Genomic DNA, 23,907 nt, shown 5'->3' with positions numbered 1-23,907 from the left:
GAGAAGCTCATAAAAAAGTATCACCTTGGTGTTTAGTGAGCCTCAGGACGCGCAGCGAGCGCCACCAACCGTCACAACTACAGCGTTGCGTTCAAGAACTGCGAGACGTTCTGGGAAACTGTTAATCATTTATTCACAGGGATGCTTTTGAGTGCATGTCGAAATGTGAGGAAATCTCAGAAGTATCATGAACAGGAGCTGTTTTTCTTCTAGTGTGGCGGGTTGGAGGAACAGCTGAAAGAGGACTGGAAGAAAGACCAACTTAAAAAAAGCCACCTGGGAATTCCATCCCTGGAAATGTACTCAAGTGGACCTTAATTACAATTTATCACAAAAGCACTCAGACTTGGTTTCTTTCAATAAATTTCTAAAACACAGTGGAAAAATAGCAGCTCAGCTAAAGCAACACATGATATAAGTTGCCACGTCCTAATTGGACAAACATAGCGGTGTCCCTTACACCTGCGTCCCAGTGCTTTTATTCACAAATGAGGAGAGAGGACCTCCCCAAAGGTGCCCGCAGCTTCTCAAAAAAGACCTTCTGCTTTACTAAAAAAGAAAAAGTAATCAACAATGAAAAGACCAGGCAACTCACTTGAACTAGAAACCACTGTATATTTCAATGTATTACCCTAAAAACTAGAATAAAATACAATAAAACCTAAACAAACAGCAGCAGGGGAGTAAACTGCAATTACTCACCAACGACTACTGGGCAGCCAAACACATACCAAGTGAAATGCACCAGATCCACAGACATCACGATCAGACTATAACAACTCTCAATGTAAGTCTCAACACATTAAAACGAATTTCTACATACCTGTATCCAAAGATGAAACCCCCAAAAGACCAGCCGATCCTGAAAAATGGGCTATAATCGAACTTTGATGGACTAGAGGAGCACGGTTAATGATGCATTCACAAACACTTAGATACACTAGTTTAACAATTATAAGAAATATGTGTTAATATAATTAAAACAAAAAAAGTGGATTTATAACTTCTTCTATTTGACATGAAATCTGGTTATCAGTTGGGACAAGAGAAAAAGGGCATTTTGGGGGGTTCTCAGGAGCTATTTTGTATTTTAAATGTTATTTGAGAGCTACTTTTTCAACAATTGTGTTTACACTTTGTCTCAGGACAACTGTAATTTACACACACAAACAAAGAAACGAAATGAAAAACAGCCTTATACACTGCCTGTGCACAGACCCTGAGCATGAAATGTGAATGTCCCCCATAAGTGACATTGGAGTATTTTTTAAAATAGTTACTCAATACAAATTAATGTAAAAAATGTCCAGTGTTCTCCAAACAATTTTCATTTCTGATGGAATATTCTGATTTTATGGGCCCCGGCTGCCCAGAAAAATCCTGGAAGCACCCCTGCTCGCTTTTCTTTTGAAGGACATGTTCAGGTTATTAATCTGCACTGACAGGAGAACTACTGACAAATATATTTTTGTGACTTTTAGTTCTCTGCAAACATCCTTATTTGGCTTTTACTGTAAAACACGCGAGCTCTAACACACACGCACGATTTGCCGCGCATATCTCAAAGAATTGCTTTTTCCATGACGCAATTTCTCTTTTCATGTAAAAGGAGGAGGGGAACTTCTTAGGGACGTTCCCCCCTTCCACTTTAGTATGGGGGTAACAGAACGGTACGTGACCGGAGTGCTAATGGGATCAGGGATGAGGACTACTTCACCAGAGGTTAGTTTATGGTAATCCGTTGAAATTGTGGGTGCTGACAGCTGGATTAGTGCGCATACACGTGCGTGGAGTGTATCTAATGATTGATTTACTTTGATTTGATTTGTGATTTAAGTTAGATAAACACCCGAGTCAAAGATATTTAACTAAGAATTGAAAAATAGTTAATTGCTGGAAGATCTTTGCGCATTTACAGTACGCAGCCAGGCGCTGATTGAGTGTCTTGTGCTGGGAGAGGCTATAAATATTGTATTCACGCTTTGCTTCAGCTTAGCAGACAATGGCTGATGGTGTGCGTGTACAGCATGCAGTGCTGTGATCCAGGCCGCTGCCAAAACGTCTGTGGGACCCAAAAAAGAAAAAGCACTTTGCATCCCACCCCCAGCTTTTCTCCGGCCAGCGCTCATTCACTATGATGCGCGCCTAGTTGAAGGAAGCTCTCCACACCCGGTTCCCCCTGCACGCCTAAAACTTTCTAATGAAATCCCCCAAAACTTTTTGACAAATAATATTTTTTTTCCTCTGGGGGCCAATAGGGTTTTCGACTTATTAATCCGTGTTTTTTTAATTGAAAAGAGAACTTCAGGTATGTCCGACTTTTCGTTCATCGATAGAGCACAGATTGTGTATTTCAGATAGCTTGGCTTTGAATTGAAAAGTAATTTAATGGACACCGTGGATTGTGGTTGGTTTAACTGGCACCTTTTCTTTCTGCGAAGAATATGGAGCCCAGTTCCACAGAGGGAGGAGCTGAGGAGAAGCTTGTTAGAAGTCTTGTGAGTGCTGAGATTATTTTATTCTTTTTTCCCCTCTGGCTCATGAGCGTTTTTGATGAACCTCAAAGTTATCAACCCCGCTCCCATCCTCCCGTAGCAGCAGATTCTTATAAAGGCCTCTCTCTCGCAAATGATGTGTCCCGTGGCTCCTCTGGGATCTGTGTGTCCTGGCCTCTGGATGCTGAGACTCAGTAACAGCTGGCTGTCAGAGTGACCCTCCAGTTCTGCTGTCTGCAGCTGCTGCTCCAAGCAGGAGGGTCCACTCAGAGGAGGTCAGCTCTCCCAACGAGTGCCACAAGGTCACCAGCGGGTTTATAATTTGCAGAAACGGAGGACAGGACCATCAGTTCATTAATATGCAGAGCGCTGTCTGGCAGTTTATGTTATCGGTCATACTCAGATCAGGAGGCATGCCATTTTTTTCCTGCAGTAATTTGAAAAGCAAATAGGTTTCACTGTAGAACTCAGCAGTTTAGAATATGTGTGGTGAGGGCTTTTTCTCTTCTTCTTTCCACCAGCCTCACAAAGTGATACTCAAGCATGGCCAAGAGCTGGAGGAAGAGCAGGAGGAGCTGGCCGAGCATCAGCCTCTAGAGCAGGAAGACCTCAACTTTGAGAGATGGAAGCGCAGGCCGATTCCCAAGAGGACGCTCCACCAGAAAATAGACGACCTGAAGACATACCTGTGGAATGCAGAGACCAACGAATTCATGGGTCGCTCTGGGAAGAGCTGGAGTGAGTTGATGAAGAAAGAAAAATTCTCTGCTGTTGGGTTATGGGGAAGGGACATTTTGTATCATATATTTTTTAGTGCATATGACCATAACGACACTTTTAATGTTGAGTGCAACACAGTTAATCATCCTAAATAACATGCAAATGTGATGGTTCAGTGTGTGTGTGTTTTTTAAGATGCACTCAGCGATAGTTTTAGGGTGAGAAATGTCTTTCCAGTCCAGTGACTGAGCTCACTGTGCTGCGAGTGTGTGTGTGTGTGTCCTCATGCTCAATGTTTACATAGGTGCATGGATGATTCAGAGTGTCCCGACAAAAACAGACTGCCTGGGGACGATTCCCCAGCGGGACGCACTGTTCAAGGCCTCACATTGGCCAGGAAACACATTCCTCTACATCTTACCATGCTCTCCACAGCCTCTTTCCCAAAGCCTTGGCGACCTCATTGCTGAACTTAACATGCTTGTGGCCTCTCAGTTGCAGTAAAACACGTAGAGGTGTTCATGTTCTTTTCCCCCGCCCTGTAAATCTAACTGCCAAATCGAGCTTTGGGCGCTGGAGAACTTTTTTGGCATGAGCGACACACTGGACGAGTTTGTTGAGTCACTGGTGATGGAGCAACCTCTTGGTATAACCAGGGTAGTTGCTATGTGATGCTGTTGAGCCCCCTCTCTTTTCACACAATGGCAAACACGATCCAACTGTGTGCAGAAAGAACTTCTAAGGAAAGTGTGTGTTACTTGCATAAGCTGCAATGCCGGATCCCCGGGCCACATAACCAGTGTGTGTGCACACTTGTGGAAGAGTGGGGCCCATGTGTCTGCTGAAGAAAGACCCCGAGTTGAAGTCTGTGCTGCGTGTCCTGTGAGACGAGTGTGTAAGAGGGGACACAATACCAGAGTGGGGTGATTGGGGTTCCTTGGAGCTGGCTGTGCCTCTATGGCTGCAAAAGGACCTTCACTACGATGGCAACCGGAGGTTCACTGTGTTCCTGAGTGAAAGGACAGCTGGGAGAATTCTCACTGAGCTCAAACAGAAAGGCCTTTGTGGCTCAGGGGATGCAACGCTGGCTACAGCTAGTCCCCTGTGAAATTGCCCACACAGCAAAAGCCATTTTATTTAGGACACGTTTAGCTTGATTAGTAGCTAATGGACTGTTAATTGAAAATTGCAGACCAGGATTTCTTTGGCACAAGGTCCGTGCTTTAGCTAAGTATGGGTTTCATACCAAAGCCAGTGGAGTTATTCGCAAATGCAGACACGAGGGGACCACAGTGCTTTTTTTATTCCTAAACAAATTAGTGACCGTCCTGATCAAGGACAGTAGCTGGAGTCCAGACAGACCAAATGGTTTGCCTGAGCAAAGTGGGAATTGTTCATGGTTCGTTATTCCCCTTCACTCAGATCAGATGTAATTTATCAGGAGCTGTGTTGTCTGTTATGTAATCCACATTTGTGCAAGTACTCCCTAATGCCTCTTTTTATTTTTTTCCTTCACTCTCACCATTCAGGCCTCATCCTACTCTTCTATGCTGCACTTTATTTGTTTCTTGCAGCCATGTTTGGCGGCTGTTTGTTTTGCCTCATGTGGTCTATTAGTCCCTACCACCCCACCTTCAACGATAGAGTGATGCCACCAGGTAACTATAACTCCAAACTCAAACCACCTCCTCTGTTCTCTGTCCCTCTAGCTGTCCTTCTGTCTGTTGCTTCTCCCTGAATCTCAGCACAGTTGACTGTCTCTGCGTCTCCACTGGCAGGTATGACGATGGCCCCGCACCTAGAAGGCCATGAGATTGCTTTTAACGCATCTGATCGCAAATCCTGGAGGAAGTACGCCAGGTCTATGGAGGAATATCTAAGACGTGAGTGATGCGATCGAGGTGGGGTGGTCAAAGCTGGGAGGTCTGACAAGGTTGTTGAGTTTGTTTAAAATGAAGAGACATGGAATGGGTTAATCCTCATCTTCACTGCCTTTGTCCCTCTTTTTTCTATTTGGTCCTTGCAGGGCATGCTGGGAAGGGAAGCCTCTTTGTGGGCAGAGGGTTGCTATTCAGTCCTGGGTGTTTTTTTTTTCACAATCATCTTTTGTCAGGCTTTCTTAATCAGAGGCCTGCGCCTGGCAGGGCACTGCAAAGGTTTATTTATGCCCTCCTCTCTCTCTCATTCTCCCTCCCCCTTTCTCTCTGCTCTGTACTTTCAGCGTATAACGATGCTGCTCAGCAGAGGAAGAATATTCCCTGTGATAAGGAGACATACTTCATGCAGGACGACTTGGACGAGGCTGCAGAGCGGAAAGCGTGTCAGTTTAAACGGTCCTGGTTGGGGCAGTGTTCAGGGCTGCAGGACGCCAACTTTGGCTATTCTCAGGGAATGCCATGCATCCTCCTTCGAATGAACCGGGTAAAAAAAGATGGATTTTAAAATATCAGAAATCCAGATTACTGTACTGTGAATCAATTTTACTATCAATTTACTGTGTGAGTGACATCTTGTGGTCATTCTAGGTAAGACAGAGAGAAAGCCTTTTGTCATTGGGTGCTTATTTCATGCCTAATTAGAAACATTTTTGAATGTTTTCACATATTTATTTGTGATTTTTCTTGCAAACAGAAACAGTCGGTGCCCCACAAAGAGGGCAAAGGAAACTCACCATCAGCTGTGCCTTAAAAAAAAATCTACTTATCTAATTCAGTTTGGGACAAAGATGATACATAGCGTGTGCATGCAAACAATGCAGGATGGAAAAACTACGAGAGAAAATGAGGCTTTGGCATATTAAAAAAAATGGAATATTTCACTTTTAAATGTAAAGACATTGTCAGATGAATCCACAAAGGTGCATCTTTACATTTGTGCTTACAGAGTGAGACATTTTCCCTCTTACTCTTGTTCTTCTTTAATAGATCCTCGGTTACTTACCTGGTCAGGGGAAACCGATAAATGTGACCTGTGGCGTTAAGGTAAAGTTTTTCTTTCTTGATTCTTTGACTCATGACTGAAAGTGTATAAAAATAAGTAAGTCTGTAAAATAGACTTATTATTTTAAGTTTCTCTCTCAGAAAGGACCACCAGAAGTCTTGGGAAAAATTGAGTTTTTTCCCAAAAGCATTTTTGAAAACAAGTATTATCCATACTACGGGAAGCTGAGACATGTGAGTGAAAGTTTCATGATTGTCGGGGAACTGCTGCAGCAGCAGTCGAATTTAAAACACCCGTCGGGTCTTAATCTTCTGTCTCTCGTCTCTCAGGTAAACTACTCTTCACCAGTCGTGGCTGTACGTTTTACGGGCGTGCAGCAAGGCGCTAACATCCAAGTACAATGCAAACTGAACGGAAAGGGCATCATTAACGATTCTCCCACTGACCGCTACCTGGGCAGCGTGACCTTCTCCTTGGAGGTCGGAGCGTAAGGCGAAGGTGTCGCAGGACGCTCACAAGACGAGGCAGGAAAACATTCACGAGACAAGATTTATACTGAACCGTTATTTTCCATGAGATATGTAATTTGCCCCTGTCCTCGTCTTTCACTTAAATATCTTCTGCTGTGAAACAAAATCCTCAAGAAGTAGGTATTTACTCGTGTTTTTTGTTGTTTCTTTGTACCACGAGTGTGCTACTGGCACCTGCACCCACAACAAACAGTGCTGAGCACAGGAACGAGTGCCTAGAGCGAGTTATTCCTGTTCGATTCCTGATATTTTGTAATGATTAGTGAGATTAACCGCACTAAATTACACTCTGCCCATTAGTTAGAGTTTCTGGCTATGCAAATCCAATTATGAATTAAACATTAATAGGGAACTAGAGTTCTTTCAGGTTAGATCGTACGTTTTTGTGCACATTTTTGTGCGACCAAGTGTACTAATTTGTTTTGCATTATATTTTTCAAACATGTATATTGTAAGAATTCAAAGAACTATCATGCAAACACTGAAAGCAGGACTTGTACTGTACTTACACAGTAAAAAAAAAAGACATAATAAATGCAAATACATGATTACTATATTTTTGTTGAATAGAGCAGTATTATACATTTATGATAAAGTATCACTTCTTCTTTTGTAAAAAATATTCGCTTTGGAAAATGAAATACTATACATGACTGATCAATAAAGAGACGCACTGTGCTGTGAAATAGTTTGTCAAAGGTCTGCACCGTTTTAATTATGCTATAACTATTTTGTGATAGTATTAATCATGCCTGAACTGTGCTACTAAACTTGGTATCAGTGTTGTATTTATTCCTATTATAGCTCTTACAATAAATACAGTGTTCTGGTATGTACTGCAAGTTTTCTTCCACATCACTAACAGCCTGCACAGACTCTGACATGTTGCTACAACATCTAAATTGATTTACTGCAGAAGTCTCATATTTTTAAAGAATGTCGTATTATACAGAGGCAGCTGCTATAAAACAAGGTTATAAAGTAAACACTTAATGCTTCCTTAAGAAGTAAGATGCTGCTGCTCAAATGCAAAATGCACTTGATTAACCACAAACCAAGCAAGAAAGACAGCAGCAGTGATCTTAGAGAAGTAATTATTGCTGCCCATCAGTTTGGGAAGCGTTTCTAAACAACTTTAAATCCATCATTCTAGAGTGAGACTGATTACGTACATTCAAATTTCCAGTACCAACTTTATTGGCATCTCAACAGCTGTGTTTTATGCTGGTGTCGAACAAAGAGGCCAATCAACACGCTTACCATCCACTGGAGGGTAAGTGTAAGGAATCGGTTCTCAGACTTTTTGAATCGTTAACCACAAAAATTTAATTCTAGTAAAATGTGTAATGTGGAGGTATAATGAGGACCCAAGCACAGGACATGGAAGCAGGTTGAAACATTGGCTAAAGAAGCCCTGAAATGGATAAGGGTAATACAACTGCAGGCATCCAGGAACTGAAGAGTAATAAGAGATTAACACGAGGGGGCTCTACCAAAGGGAGGATCGTGTTTTCATTTTATACTTCGCTCTTAGCTTTTCATGCCCCAGTGCAGCAGCTCTTCGTCTCTGTGTTGTTGACAAAAAGAGGGGGTACCACTCAAACGCTTTGTCTACATTTTTGCTTCAAGTTCAGATAAAATGTCAGAAACCCATTTATACAAAGTCAGCATTGATACTCGTCTCCATATCAGTTCAGCATTGTGCAACTCCAGGGTCAACTTGTTTTCATGTCAGTAGCTGGCATGAGAGTCACGGCTGTGCGTGCTTGTTACAGGTCATAAAAAGCAGGTAGCCAATCAAAGTCAAATGCACAGTTTAGGCCATTTGATCGTTCAGCAGTGTAAATGTTTACGCCCGTTAACCTTTGAATGCAGTTTAGTCGCAAGACTCTCGAGCTTGTAGGGAAAGTTCCTACGACACTGGCAATAGTCACCTACAAGTTCTAATGATGTTATCGAGCACATGTTTTAATTAATTATTCAAAGAACACAGAGAGGGTAGATTTTTTTTTCTTTATATAATGTTCCTGAAACGTTAAAAGTTAAACTAAGACATTCTCCCTGCAGCATGTTGAGCATGGCTTGGAGTACCAGATTATACTCTAATCTTTTATGAAACATTCCCACAATGATATTAAGGTGGGAAAACATCCTCCAAACAACATTATGAAATGAAAATGAAAATTAACAGATTGCGTTAGAGCAGTGGTGTCAAACATAAGGCCCAGGGGCCAGAAATGGCCCAGCAAGAATGCCAATCAAGCCCACTAGATGGCTTTTTATAGCATTATAAAACATTTTAAATTTTATAACATTTCTAAATGATAAAGGCCTCCACCCTTACTACACCAAAGTAATTAACTAAAAGATGATCAATTAAAGGAAAGAAAATTTCCAGTTTTTCTGAAAAAATAAACATTTTTCTGTCTGTTAACAAAAAAAACCAAACAAAAACGTTCTATTTTATGACAGGACAGTCCGGTGAATGAGCAATTTCACACATTTATTTCTTAGCAGCAGAGATGATTTGCATTTCTTTTTCGTGTGTTGAGATATCTCAGGGATTACATTTGAAGGTAAACATCTTAACCTGACAGAAAGGAGTGTTTTGCTGTTCTGGCCCACTTAAAATGAAAGTGGGTCGTATGTGGCCCACGGTATAAAATGACTTTGATATCCCTGCATTAGAGGTGAGTATTAGAGTAGCAGCTCATCAGGTTCACAGGTTATTTTAATTTCTTAAGTACTAAAAGTAGAGTAACACGTTTTCTTGTCACTGGTTGACAAGAAACTAAACTAAGCAAAATTACAATCCACTGACAAATGTGACCTTAAGCACAGGTTGGGTGGAGACCCATTAGGTGTTCAGTGTGTCCGAGGTTAAATGAATCCTGACCATGAAGCTATGGTGGTAGACAGGTTGACTGATGAGGTCAGGCATGAGTCTCTGTGGACTATGATGTTTGCAGATGACATTGTGGTCTGTAGGGAGAGAAGGCAGCAGGTGAAAGAGCTTGGAGAGATGGAGGAATGAAGGTCAGTGGAAGCAAGACAGAATACATGTGTATGAATAAGAGGGAGACAGGTGTAACAGTGAAGCTGCAAAGAGTAGAGGTAGTGAAGTATTTGAAATACTTGAGGTAAACCATCCAAAGCAATGGGCAGTGCATGAGAGAGGTGAATAGAGTGCAAGTGAAGAATATCAGGGCTGATTCATGACAGAAGAGTAGCGAGACCAGCTCTGATGTATGGTTTGGTGATGGCGGTACGGCCAAAATGACAGGAGGCCAAGATGAAGGAACGCGCAGGGTGAGTGACTCGGAGACAAATTTAGAGAACAAAGCTGAGATGGTTTGGATGTGTGCAGAGGAGGAACAGTAGATATATTGGATAAAGGGGGTTAAAGATGGAGCGACCAGCTAGGAGGAAACGAACGACCACAGAGAAGATTCATGGGTGTAGTGGAGGAGGACATGCAGAGGGTTGGTGTGACAGAGGTGGAAGATGCTCAGGTGATCCGTGGTGGCGATCCCTAAAGGGAGTAACTGACAGGAGGTGGTAATGTTTGGCAACGTTGTGTGAACATTTTCTGAAACATTTTTAGTTTTGCATGATTACGATGGGAAACCCCCCCAAAAAAAACCCCCAACTCCCCAAACATTTAGAGGCCTGATGTTTATGAAATGCTCCTCTAATGTAATATTAACCTAGGTAGAGTGCTTCACCTGAAGTATTCTGAGGATGCTGTCAGGCTAACAAATACAACATGATCTGGTTTCACATCCATCTTTTAAAAGTTTTGAACTAAATGGTTTGATTATCATAAAATGTGGACTACCAATCCATCCAGAGGGTTTGCAAAGGCAGCTGATAAAATGTTAAAACCATCAGAGCATAAAGTAGAACAACATTATCACTGAAGATTTTTTTAAAGCAGGTTATCACCAAAGACTTTAAAGGGACCCTGCTTTAAGCATCAATAGGACAGCAGTCAGGAGATGAGTTTTTCTAGCTAAGTCTGCACCTTGACAAGTAAAGCAAAGTAGATACAGTTTAAGAAAAAACAAATGACAATGATACAAAACAAGAACCAAACTTTATTTAATTTGTTCCCCACTTGTGTCAAACAAGCTCATCACATCACATTCTTCATCAGATGGAGACAAGCTTCAAGCAAGCAACTCGAGAGGTGCACAACAGAAAGGCACGAAACTGTCGGGGAGTGACCGGACGCTCAGAATCACATGAACGAAACGGTGCGACTCGAGGAAACGTCGTCTTCACACCTGAACTTCACCTGTCGTTAGTGTACTATGACATGGACGGGGTAGTATGCGGTTTGATCCGGGTGATCGGTGTAAGCCTGAGTCTACTGCGTTTGAGCTTTTTCAAATATCACAGGGTTACGAGGGGACACCACCATGATTAACTCACCAAATACTCATGTGTAAACAAATGTTCATTTCAGGAAAATATAAATCTCCTACCGTGAGTGAGAAACAACATTAAACCAGAAAAAACAAAAACTAAACAAAAGGTGGTCCCAATGCTGGTTAAGTGTCCTGTTATCGTCCCTTTAATTGAGCTACAAGTGACCAAGTGTGTGCATCAAAAAGAGGTTCATGTTACATGGAGCGTAATACAATTAGAGACTCAGTGGAAAAATATGAATGTCTGGGAAATTAATGACAGTGGCTCTATTAGCTTGCTTGTACATTCATGTCATCAAAAATCAGTGTCATTCATTCTATACAAGAGTAATTTACACATATACTATTATACAGCACAGAAACCGAGAGCAAAAAGCCTCTCTGGGGTGGCGGAGGGAAGGGAGGAGGAAGTGGAAGGCTAATCGCAGCCATAAATTTAACTTTTTAAAACATGCAAACGATGCAATATCGATCATAAATGTTTTGGTACTCTATTCAGTCACTGGCAATAAAGCAAAACGGAGGGGATAAATTTGAAAGGGGGTTTGCGAAATAAGCTGAAAGGTTATTTTATTTTTTTAAGACGTTGTCTCACGGGAAACTGAAGAGAGCATAAATGTGGGCAGGAGAGTGCTGGGAAGGTGTTTTTTTTTTTTTTTTTAAAGAGCTGTAAGGGGCAGAAGACGCAGCGGGGTTGAATTATACGGACTGGTAGCCAGTGCGACTCTTCCTCCGACCAATCAGGTAAGAGATAAGCACAAGGATGATTAGGAAGCTGAGTGCCACGCCAACTGCGATGGGCACCAAAAAGCTCAAATCAGAATCCAGGAAGCACTCTTCAGCTGACAGAAAGAGAGACACAGAAAGGACAGGTTAGTGCTTTAGGAGGAAAAACACTCAGAGGAAGTTTGGGTTAGAAATGCAGCAGGAAGCAGTGAGAAGAGGAAACCGCAATCAGCAACATTACAGTAGTGTTGATTTTGGTGGTGGTGGGGATAAATACGTCAACACAAGGATTTGAGTCAGTGTAATAGTTATTAAAGTGAGTGATGGAGGTTTGGAAGATACACAAAAACGCCTTTTTGCCAAATCCAATTGATGCCGCTCTTATACAAAGCTGGTCAGCACAGCTTAGCATAAACACTAGAAACTGGTCATGTCAGCATCTTTAAAGTCTGCTCATTAACAGGTTAATCTGAAAAGACAGTTAATACAACCTGTGGATTTTAATATGTACAAGTTGTTTGTTGCCATGAAGAGAAAAGAAAAAAAAAAAAAAGATTTCTGAATCTAACCACCGCCAGCTAAGAAATTAGTTCAGATTTATTCATTCTGCTTAATTTGTGCATCTTAAATATTTAATTTAAAAAACATTTTCTGCAAGAAATGGTGGCACTACTGTACTGCCTGGTTTACATGGCACTCATGGTTACATTAGAGCAACATCACAGCCTTTATTCTAAGGAGCTGGCAGTCTCTGCATCAGCCGAAGTGCGGCTGAGTTCAGGGTAGGAATCGTGTAGAAAACCAGCTTAAGTGATCTTTTGAGCTGCTGGCACAGACTTCAGTTAAATCTAAAGATGCAGTCTCAGCGTTTCCAGTCTTTACGCGAGGCTAAACTGTAGCTTCAAATTTACAGACAGAACAGCGTCAATTTGGCTCTCAGCAAGAAGAGAATCTGAACACCTATCAACACTACATAAACACAATGATAGTTTTTCCCCACAATTAGTCAAAGGCAGCAACTATCCTTTGTATAGCTGAAAGCTCTAAATGAGAAATTAGAAAGACTGATAGCCGGTGGCCATGCTTCTCCTTCTTCCGATGAAGTAGGCCAGCAGAACAATAAGAATGAGAACAAGCAGGGCAACTCCGACAGCTATGGGAACAAGGAAGCTCTCCCCATCAGCCGGGCATTCCTCAGCTAAACAGGAGTGAAGAGAGCAGAGAGGTGAATGTCTCACAGGCTTAACATAGGACATAAACATAACATATGGTTACTGAAAGGACAGCCGAAAGATAGAAGTGGTCTGACAAGTAAATCTCCCAGGTATTAAAAGCATAAACATTTACTCAAGTGGTTCAACAGCACATTCTTTTATTTCTGTAGAAAACACTAAAAAGCTCAGTTGACACAATTTGAAATCCAATTTATTATAGCTAACAGCATGAGAGAATGCAGAGGAAATCAGTTGCATCCACATAACACACAACAACAACTGAGATTGTCTTGCAGCACAGATTCCCTTTATGTGTGTGCACGTCTCCTCCACGAGTGGAGGGAAATTAAGCAGCCAAACATCACGCAGCGAGTAAGCAGTGAGTTACTGAATGCACAGGACAAAGTTATTGAGCAAAGCTTGTTAGATGATTTGACAAGTGTCTAATTAAAACTCTTAATGCTGCAAAACCATCATCATCATCATGGCAACTTGTACAAAGCTGAAATACAAACTGCAACAATCACAAGCAAAAGTCAAAGCTCTTAAGTGCCATTAACTATACGCATATACAGTGACCTGGAAAAAGCAGAATTTCACAAGCATCTTGGGAAATAAAGTAATGATTTGTGGCTGCGACCAAATGAACAATAAACAGTACTCTGCTTGAATTAACATACAGCTACTGTCGTGTCACACAGCCTGCCTGTCATTACAAAGAACACATTCTGTGGCCTGCAATACCCGACTGCTACTCTGATCCAACTCCCTGATTCGAAAGGTCCTGAAAACTTACTTTCAGCCTCTTTAAAAATCCATTTAATGTCAAGTTATCACTAATTTCAGCACACCAATTAAAGTTATCCTGGCAGTTGTGTGGTTGTTTGCACATTTATTAGAATAATTGGATTAAACTACAGCCTGAGGTCTTAAAGAGACAGGTAAGCTGAAACCTAACAAACAGTTTGGCATTTGGAAAACTGGACTGACTTTAAGAGTTGTAGCACACAGATTAACCAAACATGATATGAACGTGTCAAGTTGTGAGCTAGAGAGATGCACGAGAATTGTGCAACACGTCAAACCATTCCTGCACCATTTGTCGTCATTCCTACTCAGTTTCGTGACATATCTAAAGATGCAGAGCTCTGAACCCAAAGTTTTCAGGGGCTTTAACACCCACTGATCCAGCAGCAGCCACCTGTAGAGCTCAGGCCAAAGCCCAGAATTTTACACAGGTGAGATCATGTGACAGCAGAGTCAACGTAAGAAAAATATAAAGAGTGTTTAAGTGCATTTACATGCAAATATCCCCATTTCAGAATCATCTGTGCTGAAAGTGAATATCTACATAATAGTATGATCCCTTTTCTAAACATAATGCCAAAATGTCTTCTGAGTGAGGAAGAGAGAAAACTGCCCCACACAACTTCCGGTTTGAACAGAGCATGTGCAAATTTAATGACTAATGATGGCTTCATCACAGGTTTGTCACTCTGGGGGTCGTCACAATAATCTGTTGGTGAGCCATTGTTAAAGTAATTAGCGCCATGTGTGCTTTTATATGTTCAATGTCATAACCAGGACAAATATCTTATGTTTCTCCTGCTCTACAGGGGCAAACATGGACTAAGGCATATTCATCTACAGCCTTTTAAAAGGAGCAGACATTCATCTGTGTTAATGAACTTCCAGGGAGGGAGGAGGGGGGGGGGAAAAAAAAAAAAAAAAAAAAAAAGCTGCTGTGACATTGAGGTTTTCAATTGATTTCCACAAATTCTCAATGGGGGTTAAACAAGAAAACAAATGTTTTAAAGACAAAAACAAAAAGGGGAATGTCTGCTGAGCGAGTGCAGGATCCTACAGAAACCAATTACATGGTCACATCTTGTGCTAGAAATGTGGAAGACGTTCAGGGGGCTTCGTTTATGAAAAGGTAGACTTTGCATGACCAGATATCCAATTTGAACAAATGCTTGATAGATCTTGCACTTGCCCATTAACCAATAAAAAAAACAAAAACAGAAAAGACATTCAGGTGAAAACAAAAACATGAGGAAAACAAAAAGACACCACAAACACTTGGGGGGGTAAACAAGTCTGGTCCTTGAGAGAAAATCCTGCATCTTTATGAAAACCAAAACTTTACACCTCAATGATCAGACAGTAAATTTTGAGTCCCCTCCACACTGATGCCATTTCACAAAACTGTAGATTTAGTTTTAGACCAACTCCTGAATGTGAGACCATGAAGTTAAAGGACCAGGCTTGGGAACCCCCATAACATCACAAGATCAACTGCAATATGAATTTAAAGAGTCTGATATCCAACGTAAGTCTTTCTTCGACCAATCACGTAAGCAATCACTACAATGAGAATTAAGCCAGCCAGAGCAGCGCCAACAATGATTGGGACTAAGATGTTTGGGTCGTCCACTGAGCATTCATGGGCTGCAGATAAAGAGAGAGTCAGTCAGCAGGTAGAACAGTGCGTTTGTGATTTAACAAACATTGTGAGACAGACATGTGACGCAGCAGGACAACAGGTCAGATTATCTGTAGTTTGTTTTTCGAGCACACGACACCAAAATCTCATCTCTTTCAACTCAAGACTTAATGACAGATGTTATTGCAGATGTTTATGAAGTAATTAGGTGGATGAACCAGACCTCATTTTCATGATGTTTAGTGCTTTAATTTAAGACTACAAAGGCAATAAAAAGCACAGCTTCCTTCAGTGATGTCAGTAAACTGCTTGCATGTATAAAACTCTGGGGCAACCTGATATTTAAAGTGCTAGCATGCCTGTAGTTCTCAAAAAGAACCGATATTGATAGTATTTACTATTCGATATTGATTTGCAACAGCACAGAGCTTTACCTCCTCCATCTGGAATTTCAATGCAGTCACACAGATGTTAACCTAGCCAGTGCACACATTAACCATCAACTATAAAACATAAGTCATTCTGTTACAATGAAGAGAGCAGCAATGGCTAATCAGCAGCAAACATGTGCAACAATGAGTGATAAATTAACAGGATAACACAACTGTGTCTAAAGGTGCTGTGTTTCTCTTAGATTGGATATGATAAGTCTTCCAGCAATTACATTACCTCAAACATTTTATCAGCAACAAAAGTGCAATGCACCAAAAGAAAAGCACTGCACGGGAGATTTGTCAGCACTATGAAGAGAACCTTACAGAGGCTGCCCCTTTTTTTTTTTTTTAAATTATGCAAGACAACTTTTGTTTTAAAGTCACTAATCTTATGAAATTGAGGTCTGGGTCCAAACTCTAACAGGTAAAACTAGCATGTCACAGATCCACAACTATGCACAGTTGTGTGAGCCTGGTTTGGGAGAGGATGATTACTGAACAGTTTAACACCAAATAGAATTTCCTTTTTTAATGTCTTCCCTAAATAATAACCTGTTAACCAGCACTGATAAATCCATTAAAAAAAAAAAATTCTTGCCTTATTCTGATCATGATCAGAGCCACTGTCTGTACACCAGGAGATTTCAAAAATAACCTACCTGTACTGAAAACACCTTTGTTCACTCCGAAGGGCTGCACATGCAGGCTGAAGGTGTGGATGGAGAGTGCGTCGGTGATGTTGAAAGTCTGCTCCTTGTTACACATGTAGGAGCTGCCGATGGATGCCTCCCACAGATTGAGGCTGGAGTTCTCCACAGAAAAATTACCTTCAAGGAAGAAAGACAGCACATAGTTTGCCTTCTTCTCAGTGCATTGCCTGGTGTATGTGATTATACGAGAATCGTTTAGTTACCAGAGCTCGTGCTGACACTGATGTTCAGATCATGCAGGCGGAATTTCTTTGTGTCCTGTAAAAGTTTAGAAACAAAACGGGAAACTGAAGACTTCGTTTAAGTCAACGGCATTCCCCAAAAGCTCCTAAATACCAGTCACTGACACAGAGATTTAAAATAAAAGCACTTAGCATTTTTCCTCTTTAATTAATGAGTTGTATAACTTTAGGTTCTCATACCTCCTGTCTGAAGTAAATACTCATAATACAAGGTTACATAACCACCTTTTACTTTTTTGTTTTCCTGGAAGTGGAGTTGTCATGTTAAGGACAGTAAAATGGCTAAGTATGTGCAGTGTGACCCTTGGTAAGTTTGGCAACATTATTTACCACATGGATAAATGATTTTACCTCTGAGGACTTACATTGGTAAAGGTAAACCTGACAGTCATTTTTTTAGATGCCAAAGTAAGCTCACTGCTGTTGACACCACATGATCCAGAGACATTGGCCATATTGGGATCCAAATTCATTTCCTGTAAATTTTAAGCCAGACAGAACAGAAGCAAAATCAACAAATGATAAATTATCTGTCAAGGGGGGGGGGGGGGGGGGTTACAAATGTGAGTATATGAAACCTACCTCGCCCTTAATACCAATGCGCAGGCCAAAGTTGGCCAGCAGACAGACTGTGCCATTTTCAGTCCTGATGCTGTAGTTCCCAGTAGTGGGTACAGGGAGAGTGGGTACTGGGGTGGTAGTAGGGACAGGCATAGTTGTTGTGTTGGGGGCAAGTGTGGTTGTATTAGGGGCAAGTGTGGTTGTATTAGGGGCAAGTGTGGTTGTATTAGGGGCAAGTGTGGTTGTATTAGGGGCAAGTGTGGTTGTATTAGGGGCAAGTGTGGTTGTATTAGGGGCGGTGGTAGGGATAGTTGTAGTTGTGGCATTAGGGGCAGCAGTTGTAGTGGTATTGGGGGCAGCAGTTGTACTTGAGATGGGTTCATCTGCAGGACAGGAGCTTACTGTGCGAGGAGAAAACAGAAAAACACGTTAACAGAAATGTACAAAACACTACAGCCAGGATGAGCTGCGTCACAGCTCGCGTACTTACTTTCAGAACTCTTGTTGCCATCACTGATAAAAGCCTGCATTTGCACATCCCACAGCGTAATGTTGACGTCACCACTTTCGATCAGGTCCTCACTTTTGCATGAGTAGCAGGTATCCATGCCTATGTTTTTAATGTCAGGAAACCCTGTTGCCACAGTAGGTTCTAACAAATCCAGAAAAGTCCAAAAAGTCAGCAAGAAGATCTATCGCCAAGTTTTTTAAAAAATAAATACACATCGAGATGTAGACGTTACCTTTTGATTTAGAGTTAGGGAAGTGGACAGGGTCGCCGAGATTGTAGGTAAAGGTGACTACGTCCGCCTCGTAAACGTCTTCAATCTTGGAGAAGCTCATACTGAAAGCGTGACCCTCTCCAAAATTAAGTATCAGCATTGAGTGCTTGGCATCACATGTACTTTTAGTTGAATTGGCGTCATCAGTTAAAGCAAACACAGCTGTCTGAGTCTGAAAGACAGTGTAAATGATCATAGGAACTTAATCTGACACACTTGACAAGTTTAACATTTAACTTGTAAGATGGGCAAAACAGAATACATTTCAAATTAATAACAAAATGGATCCACAGCTAATCAAGCAAGGGGTAAGCTCAGACAGTATAAAAGATGGATGCAGGTAATCAGAATGGCTATTGTGAATCCTCAAGTTGAGTGCTGTCACAGTCACAAGCTAGGCTGAATAGTCATTCTCCAGGGTTCGGTCATTGACTAGCCTTTTGTGACCAATTACCAAAATAAACTTCAATCACATGACATTAGTGTTAGAAACCATGAAGTTATCATGAAAGCATTTCTTGATGTCACTGAGCAAAGGACATGTCTTCAACCAGGAGGCACCCCCTGCTGGTCATTAAAGAGAAAGCTGTGTCAAGGCATTTCTGCTAGGGCTTCACTTTTTAGATTCAGAAGCTGCATCCATCTTCTATACAATCTATGAGCAAAACAAGAAAGCTTCTAATTTTCAGTCCGTGATTACCGACCACCTCCAATCAGCTTTAGATTTTAAATTATGCCAACATGTCCATATTTTTTCCCCTTTTTAAAAACACAAATACAAGTAAAACATACAGTCAATGCCAATGATCAGCACAAAAGCAGATTCTGAAAACCACAAGTCAAAATTAAGGAACCAGTTCTGTCGTGTGTTCATAGAGCTTAGACATGAAGCTTATTTAACACTTGCAGCTACTAGCCAACAGTAGCCTAGTCTATTAACACTTGACAGGAGTTTGTGATAGCAGTTTAACATTGGTTAAATCAAGACTAGCAAAATGACTAGCACCCATCCTTCATCTTGCAGGCTTCAAGAGCAGTGGAAATTCATTTAAATTTCACCTGCCCTGACAAGCCCGAACAGCACAGAGTTTGTAAATGCTTCTTGATTTGCAAACAGGGTCTCTCCCCTCATGTTGATTACAGTCTTTAGAGGCATTTTAATGGACTGGTGTTGACAAATGTAGGAAAAAGTACAAGTTTATAAAAAAAAAAAAAACATTTGTGGGGATCCGTTTTATTATAGCTTGTCTTTTTAATTAAAAAAAAAAGTGTGCGTACCATGTTTACTTATCTTTGTGGGGACCGGAAATTGGAATGTTACTATACTTATGGGGACAAAATGACTGTCCCAACAAGGTTGAAGGCATTTGAAACTCAATAGGGTTTTAGTGTCAGGGTTACAATTGTCCTAAACCTAACTTTAACCTAAGGGTTAAGATTAGGCATCCTTTTTATGGTTAGGGTAAGCAGCTAGGGAAAGCATCATGTCAATTAGATGTCCCCACTAAGATATGAAAACTGTGTTTAAAAAGTAGCATTTTGATAAACAGATCAGATTGTAGGGTTTAAAAGAAACAAAAATTAACTTTAAGAGATTACTTAAACAACACCTCACAAGACAACACTGCAAGAGCAGGATATCCACCAGGAAAACAACTAAATACTGAATAGCAAAAAATGTGTTTTTTCAGGGAACCCCTCATTTCCTCTTCACATGACTGGAACAAAAACACTGTCACAGCTAAAGTGTCTGATAAGAGCCAAGCTGCTATCACACGTCAGCACAGTATTTATATGGACTGCTGTAGACTTAAGAATCATGATTCACATCGCTAAGACAAAAACACCTACCTGGTTGTCAAGATCTTCATAGGTGACCGAGAATGTGAGCTCCAGATTGGCATAGAGGCATAACTTTCCATCTTTTGTGACATTGAACTCAATGCCATGTGATAGCTGGAACACTGGAAAGAAAAGGAGCATACTTAGTATTTTTTTCTTCTGTACATACAATTCTTACTCATAAGAATCATTAATTATGACATTGTATGCTTTAAAAGGTCGATGAGGGGATGGAGTCAGTCCCTGCAGACCAACAAGTGGGCAAAGTTATGAAGATGACATCACTCACAGGGTCTCACAAAAGCCACACCAATCCACCCTAATTTAAAAAAAACAAAACAAAAAACACACACACACACACACACACACACACACAAAAAAAAAGTCCAATACCAAGTGTGTTGTCACTTTCATGTGACTGGTCATGTGTTCAGGAAGCAGAAAGCTGTAGCTCATGGAAAATGACCAAAAAAAATATAAAGCAAAGCACATTGCAATAAAAGTAAAGCAAATGTGTAAGAGCGCCATGGAGCACACACTAACAATTTCATAATTTAATGATTAATGTTGATCATGCATGTCTGCTGTGGTGGAACTACAACACTGATAAGATGGACTACAAAATCACCATGTTGTTTTATGCAGGTCATGTAAACATAACTTTCTTATCAAGGCTGGGATCTCAGATAAGACGTTTTCTAAGTAAGTCGTTCATCCTGTCCAACCTCATTTTGTCATCCTGCTGGAGAGAACACCTATAGTAGGTCCTGCCTTCATTACAGCCTTCTCTGAATGAGGTTAAACTCATGATGACAGATGTACAGCAACAGATGTTACTAACGCAAGCCTAATCATGGCAAACCGTAAATAATAATAATAATAATAATAATAATAATAATAATAATCACCCTTAGAAGCAGCCAATTTTTAGTCACAGTAGCTTAGGCCACCAAGCTTGAGGTTTAACACATCCTATTATTGAGGGCTGAAAACCTATCAGCAGCTTATCACATGACATGATCCCCCCCCTTAAAAAAACAAAACCCAAAACAACATTTGAATTGAGACTTGCTTAAACTTGTTCTGCGTCACCCATCAGTTAAACTGAGTTTTCCTTTCTAAAAGATGTTCCAGTTTAGTATCTGTTAAAGCAAACAATTTTTCTTTAATATTTAAATGCCAACAGCTATTATTGCAGGGTAGCCAGGAACCTTCGGAAGCACATAAAAATTTAACTCCAACCTAGATTTTAACCCCCCCCCTAAATCATGCGACTCCAGTGCAAAGGAGTGTCAGCATTATTGTGTCCAAAGGTCTCAGTTTCCAGTCCTGGCCTTTTCAAAAACACACAATATAGTGGCCTTGAGTAATATTTCTCCAAGTTTTATAAAAGTATTTCAAAGTTTCTCTTTGGACATGTCATTCATGTTTAGTCCAGTTCTTAAACCTGACCATTTTCAGAGAAATGCTTGTCCTTTGTGAAACCAACTGACACTGACCTATGAATCATCCAAGCATGACAAACAAGTCACCCGACTCAAGAGATGAACCAGTGTGCTGTCTACACTGACAACTTAAGAGTTGCTTTGTGAACACATTACTGGTTTACAGTCATTTGAAATCATTTTATGGTGAATTAATGAAAAACCAAACAACTCCCACACAACTACAAATACAGACTTAAATGTTCAAGATACTCCGGACCACAAAAATGTGCGTGCAATTAAACAAAGGCCGAAGTCCAGTTATACGCCAGCTGTGGTTTTAACCGCATGCTCTCATCATCTCAGGTCTGCAGGTAATGTGATAAACCTATAGAGTCCACAAGACACACAAGTGTTCATGAAATCTCTTACAGGCAGATATACAATCTCAGCTATACCTTAACAAATTTCAGGGCACTGAAATACCCCCTTTATTATCAGAGTAAAAAGGTACACAGCATAGTTGCAACAGGGCCCGATAAGGTGGCATATTTTCGTATCAGCCTGCAATAGATGAGAACTTTCCAGAAAAACTATTAGACAAACAGCGATCTATCCAGCTAAGCCCAGTAATTAGACGTTATCGTCACTTAATCAAATAAGCGTCTGTAAAATCAAAGACTCTTCAATAATCCAGATCTGTAGTTCTACTCTGCATTTGCTTAGCTTTTTATGCTACACTTTAGCGCTACGGTAAATCGTTTCAGCTTCACGGTCACGTGCCAATTTCCAGCAAACTGTCAAAAAGCTAATGCTAACTATCGGACCCACGGCTCGTTTAATGTCGCACTTTCTATTCATTTCTGCTCTTGTAACCTTGATCTGTTTTAGGCCAGTATTATTTAGCAGAGGATAGGACTCCGACGGGTTTAGGCTTCATGATTAACTGGAACTTTCGCTTCTAAACCTGGTGTTATCTAATCACCAAGCCATCAGACACTAGCAATTGTTGTCCAAAACATTAGCTGCAAAATTAACGCGGAAATAGCTACTTTTTATTTTTGAGTTTTTTGTTGCCGTTTTTTGTTTTTTTCCCCCTGGTAATAAAGCAGCTATATATGTGTAAATCTGAAAGCTACATGCGACCGCTTGGCTGCGTTTCAGTTTAGTGTTGACGTATGTAACAATTAGCCATGAAGCTACGACGGCTAACCATCACGACTGAACCGCTTAAGGCCTGTACTTTATACTCACTCTAAGCAAACACGTTTGTGTCAGTGCAGTTGAACACATCTTCAACTACGTTTATACTCTGCAATTTTCCTTTCCAGAACAGCAGTAAGATTTAGCCCTGAAGCGACAGGCCCGGCGCGTCCCAGAAGTTTAATCACGCCACTTCTCAGAAACAGTGAGCGATTTTTCCCCCCAGCCCCCTTCTTTAAAGTTAAGCTATTTTGAAGACACTTACCGATTCCAAACACAAAAAAGAAAAGGCAGCGAGACATCATGGCTGGGCAGTTTGCAGGGTCAGCCGCTGGAGAGAAAACAACCGACGGAGACGCTCAGTCAGTGGTGTTTGGCTGCAGCTACCACCGACGATACCAGGAAATGACAGTCATATGACAGACGCTGACGTGCCAGCCCTATAAGAGGTGTGGAGCCAGGCCCACACCTAAATCTCGTTGATGGACTAATTATTGGTCCGTGTGCGTTTTAAAGCTCACACGAACCTAAGTGTTTAATAGCGCCTCATAAAATCTTCACCAATGATTTCATACTATTATAATTAGGGTGACTAGATACCTCCCTTTATGCCGGACTCGGCTTCTCAGTTAACGAAAGTGAACTTTCACGAGAAATACGCTGCTGTGCAAACGTTTTGAGCTAACCTGCATTTCTTTACATTTTGGAAGTTTTCAGAAGTGGTCTTGAGTAATAGTTTTCCAGGCTTTCTGAAGATCTTTCAGAGTTTTTATTTGGACATTTTGTTAAGCCACTTAACACTGACTTATTAATTGTTCAAGCATAAAAAGGGACCTAACTCGAGGGATAAACATGACAACTTGGAAAAGAACCAATTTCAAACTGTCTTTAGGCAGCTTGTTATTAGCAGCCTGTCAAAAAATGCATATCATTTGTTTTCGTGTCTTTAGTTGGATCTATAAAAAAATATAAAATTGGATTTTTAAACCAAAAACGACATTCCAATTCTCAAAGACCTGTTAGCTGAAAAGTTGGCATATCTCGACATGGTGAGCAATGACCTTTGACAAAGATTTGAGAAAATTGGACTAGTGCAGGACTAAACAACCTGGAGGCTTAAAACTATCTACAGTCAATGGTCACAATCTGAAACTCATGTCCTTAAGAAAAGGAAAAAAAAAATCCTCTTATTAACTGTATTTCCATGT

General features: G+C 40.9%; 2 protein-coding genes across 6 annotated transcripts; one reads left to right on the top strand and one right to left on the bottom strand.

Annotated features, from left to right (window-relative positions):
* The first annotated feature begins 1,638 nt into the window (after window positions 1–1,638).
* On the top strand, window positions 1,639–7,517 carry atp1b4 (ATPase Na+/K+ transporting subunit beta 4). 3 transcript variants are annotated; one of them, XM_085433411.1, is made up of 9 exons: window positions 1,639–1,722; window positions 2,442–2,498; window positions 3,017–3,233; window positions 4,745–4,873; window positions 4,994–5,098; window positions 5,437–5,636; window positions 6,140–6,196; window positions 6,296–6,388; window positions 6,485–7,517. In XM_085433411.1, exons 1-9 carry the CDS (start codon window positions 1,654–1,656, stop codon window positions 6,644–6,646), a joined length of 1,089 nt encoding a protein of 362 aa, XP_085289537.1. In that variant the 5' UTR covers window positions 1,639–1,653; the 3' UTR covers window positions 6,647–7,517. The 3 variants fall into 3 exon arrangements, with proteins under 3 accessions (XP_085289537.1, XP_085289524.1, XP_085289530.1); XM_085433404.1 differs by lacking the exon at window positions 1,639–1,722 and adding an exon at window positions 2,118–2,308; XM_085433398.1 differs by lacking the exon at window positions 2,442–2,498.
* Window positions 7,518–10,762: 3,245 nt separating this feature from the next.
* On the bottom strand, window positions 10,763–23,023 carry lamp2 (lysosomal-associated membrane protein 2). 3 transcript variants are annotated; one of them, XM_085433378.1, is made up of 9 exons: window positions 22,965–23,023; window positions 20,082–20,194; window positions 18,192–18,402; window positions 17,939–18,100; window positions 17,470–17,849; window positions 17,253–17,363; window positions 16,849–16,903; window positions 16,595–16,762; window positions 10,763–11,957 (listed from the first exon to the last, which is right to left on the bottom strand). In XM_085433378.1, the coding sequence occupies exons 1-9, from the start codon at window positions 23,002–23,004 to the stop codon at window positions 11,815–11,817; spliced, it is 1,383 nt and encodes a 460-aa protein (XP_085289504.1). In that variant the 5' UTR covers window positions 23,005–23,023; the 3' UTR covers window positions 10,763–11,814. The 3 variants fall into 3 exon arrangements, with proteins under 3 accessions (XP_085289504.1, XP_085289496.1, XP_085289512.1); XM_085433370.1 differs by lacking the exon at window positions 10,763–11,957 and adding an exon at window positions 12,375–13,039; XM_085433386.1 differs by lacking the exon at window positions 10,763–11,957 and adding an exon at window positions 13,197–15,506.
* Window positions 23,024–23,907: the final 884 nt, after the last annotated feature.

Source organism: Copadichromis virginalis, linkage group LG2 (assembly GCF_057382275.1).
Source record: "Copadichromis virginalis isolate Kocher_CV1m ecotype Utaka linkage group LG2, C_Virginalis_male_GT1.1, whole genome shotgun sequence".
In the NCBI taxonomy this organism is placed as follows: domain Eukaryota; kingdom Metazoa; phylum Chordata; class Actinopteri; order Cichliformes; family Cichlidae; genus Copadichromis; species Copadichromis virginalis.
Note: the sequence above shows the minus strand (reverse complement) of the source record. Positions and strands in the feature narration are given on the sequence as shown.

Coding starts and splice junctions, on each gene's coding strand:
- lamp2 (XM_085433378.1), bottom strand. CDS start 23,004: ATGATGTCTCGCTGCCTTTTCTTTTTTGTGTTTGGAATCG. Junction 16,763..16,848: donor CAGTGTCAGCACGAGCTCTG/GTAACTAAACGA, acceptor TCTTCCTTGAAG/GTAATTTTTCTGTGGAGAAC. Junction 11,958..16,594: donor CAAAGGTGTTTTCAGTACAG/GTAGGTTATTTT, acceptor TCTTTCTGTCAG/CTGAAGAGTGCTTCCTGGAT.
- atp1b4 (XM_085433411.1), top strand. CDS start 1,654: ATGGGGGTAACAGAACGGTACGTGACCGGAGTGCTAATGGGATCAGGG. Junction 6,197..6,295: donor ATGTGACCTGTGGCGTTAAG/GTAAAGTTTTTC, acceptor TTTCTCTCTCAG/AAAGGACCACCAGAAGTCTT. Junction 6,389..6,484: donor ACTACGGGAAGCTGAGACAT/GTGAGTGAAAGT, acceptor CTCGTCTCTCAG/GTAAACTACTCTTCACCAGT.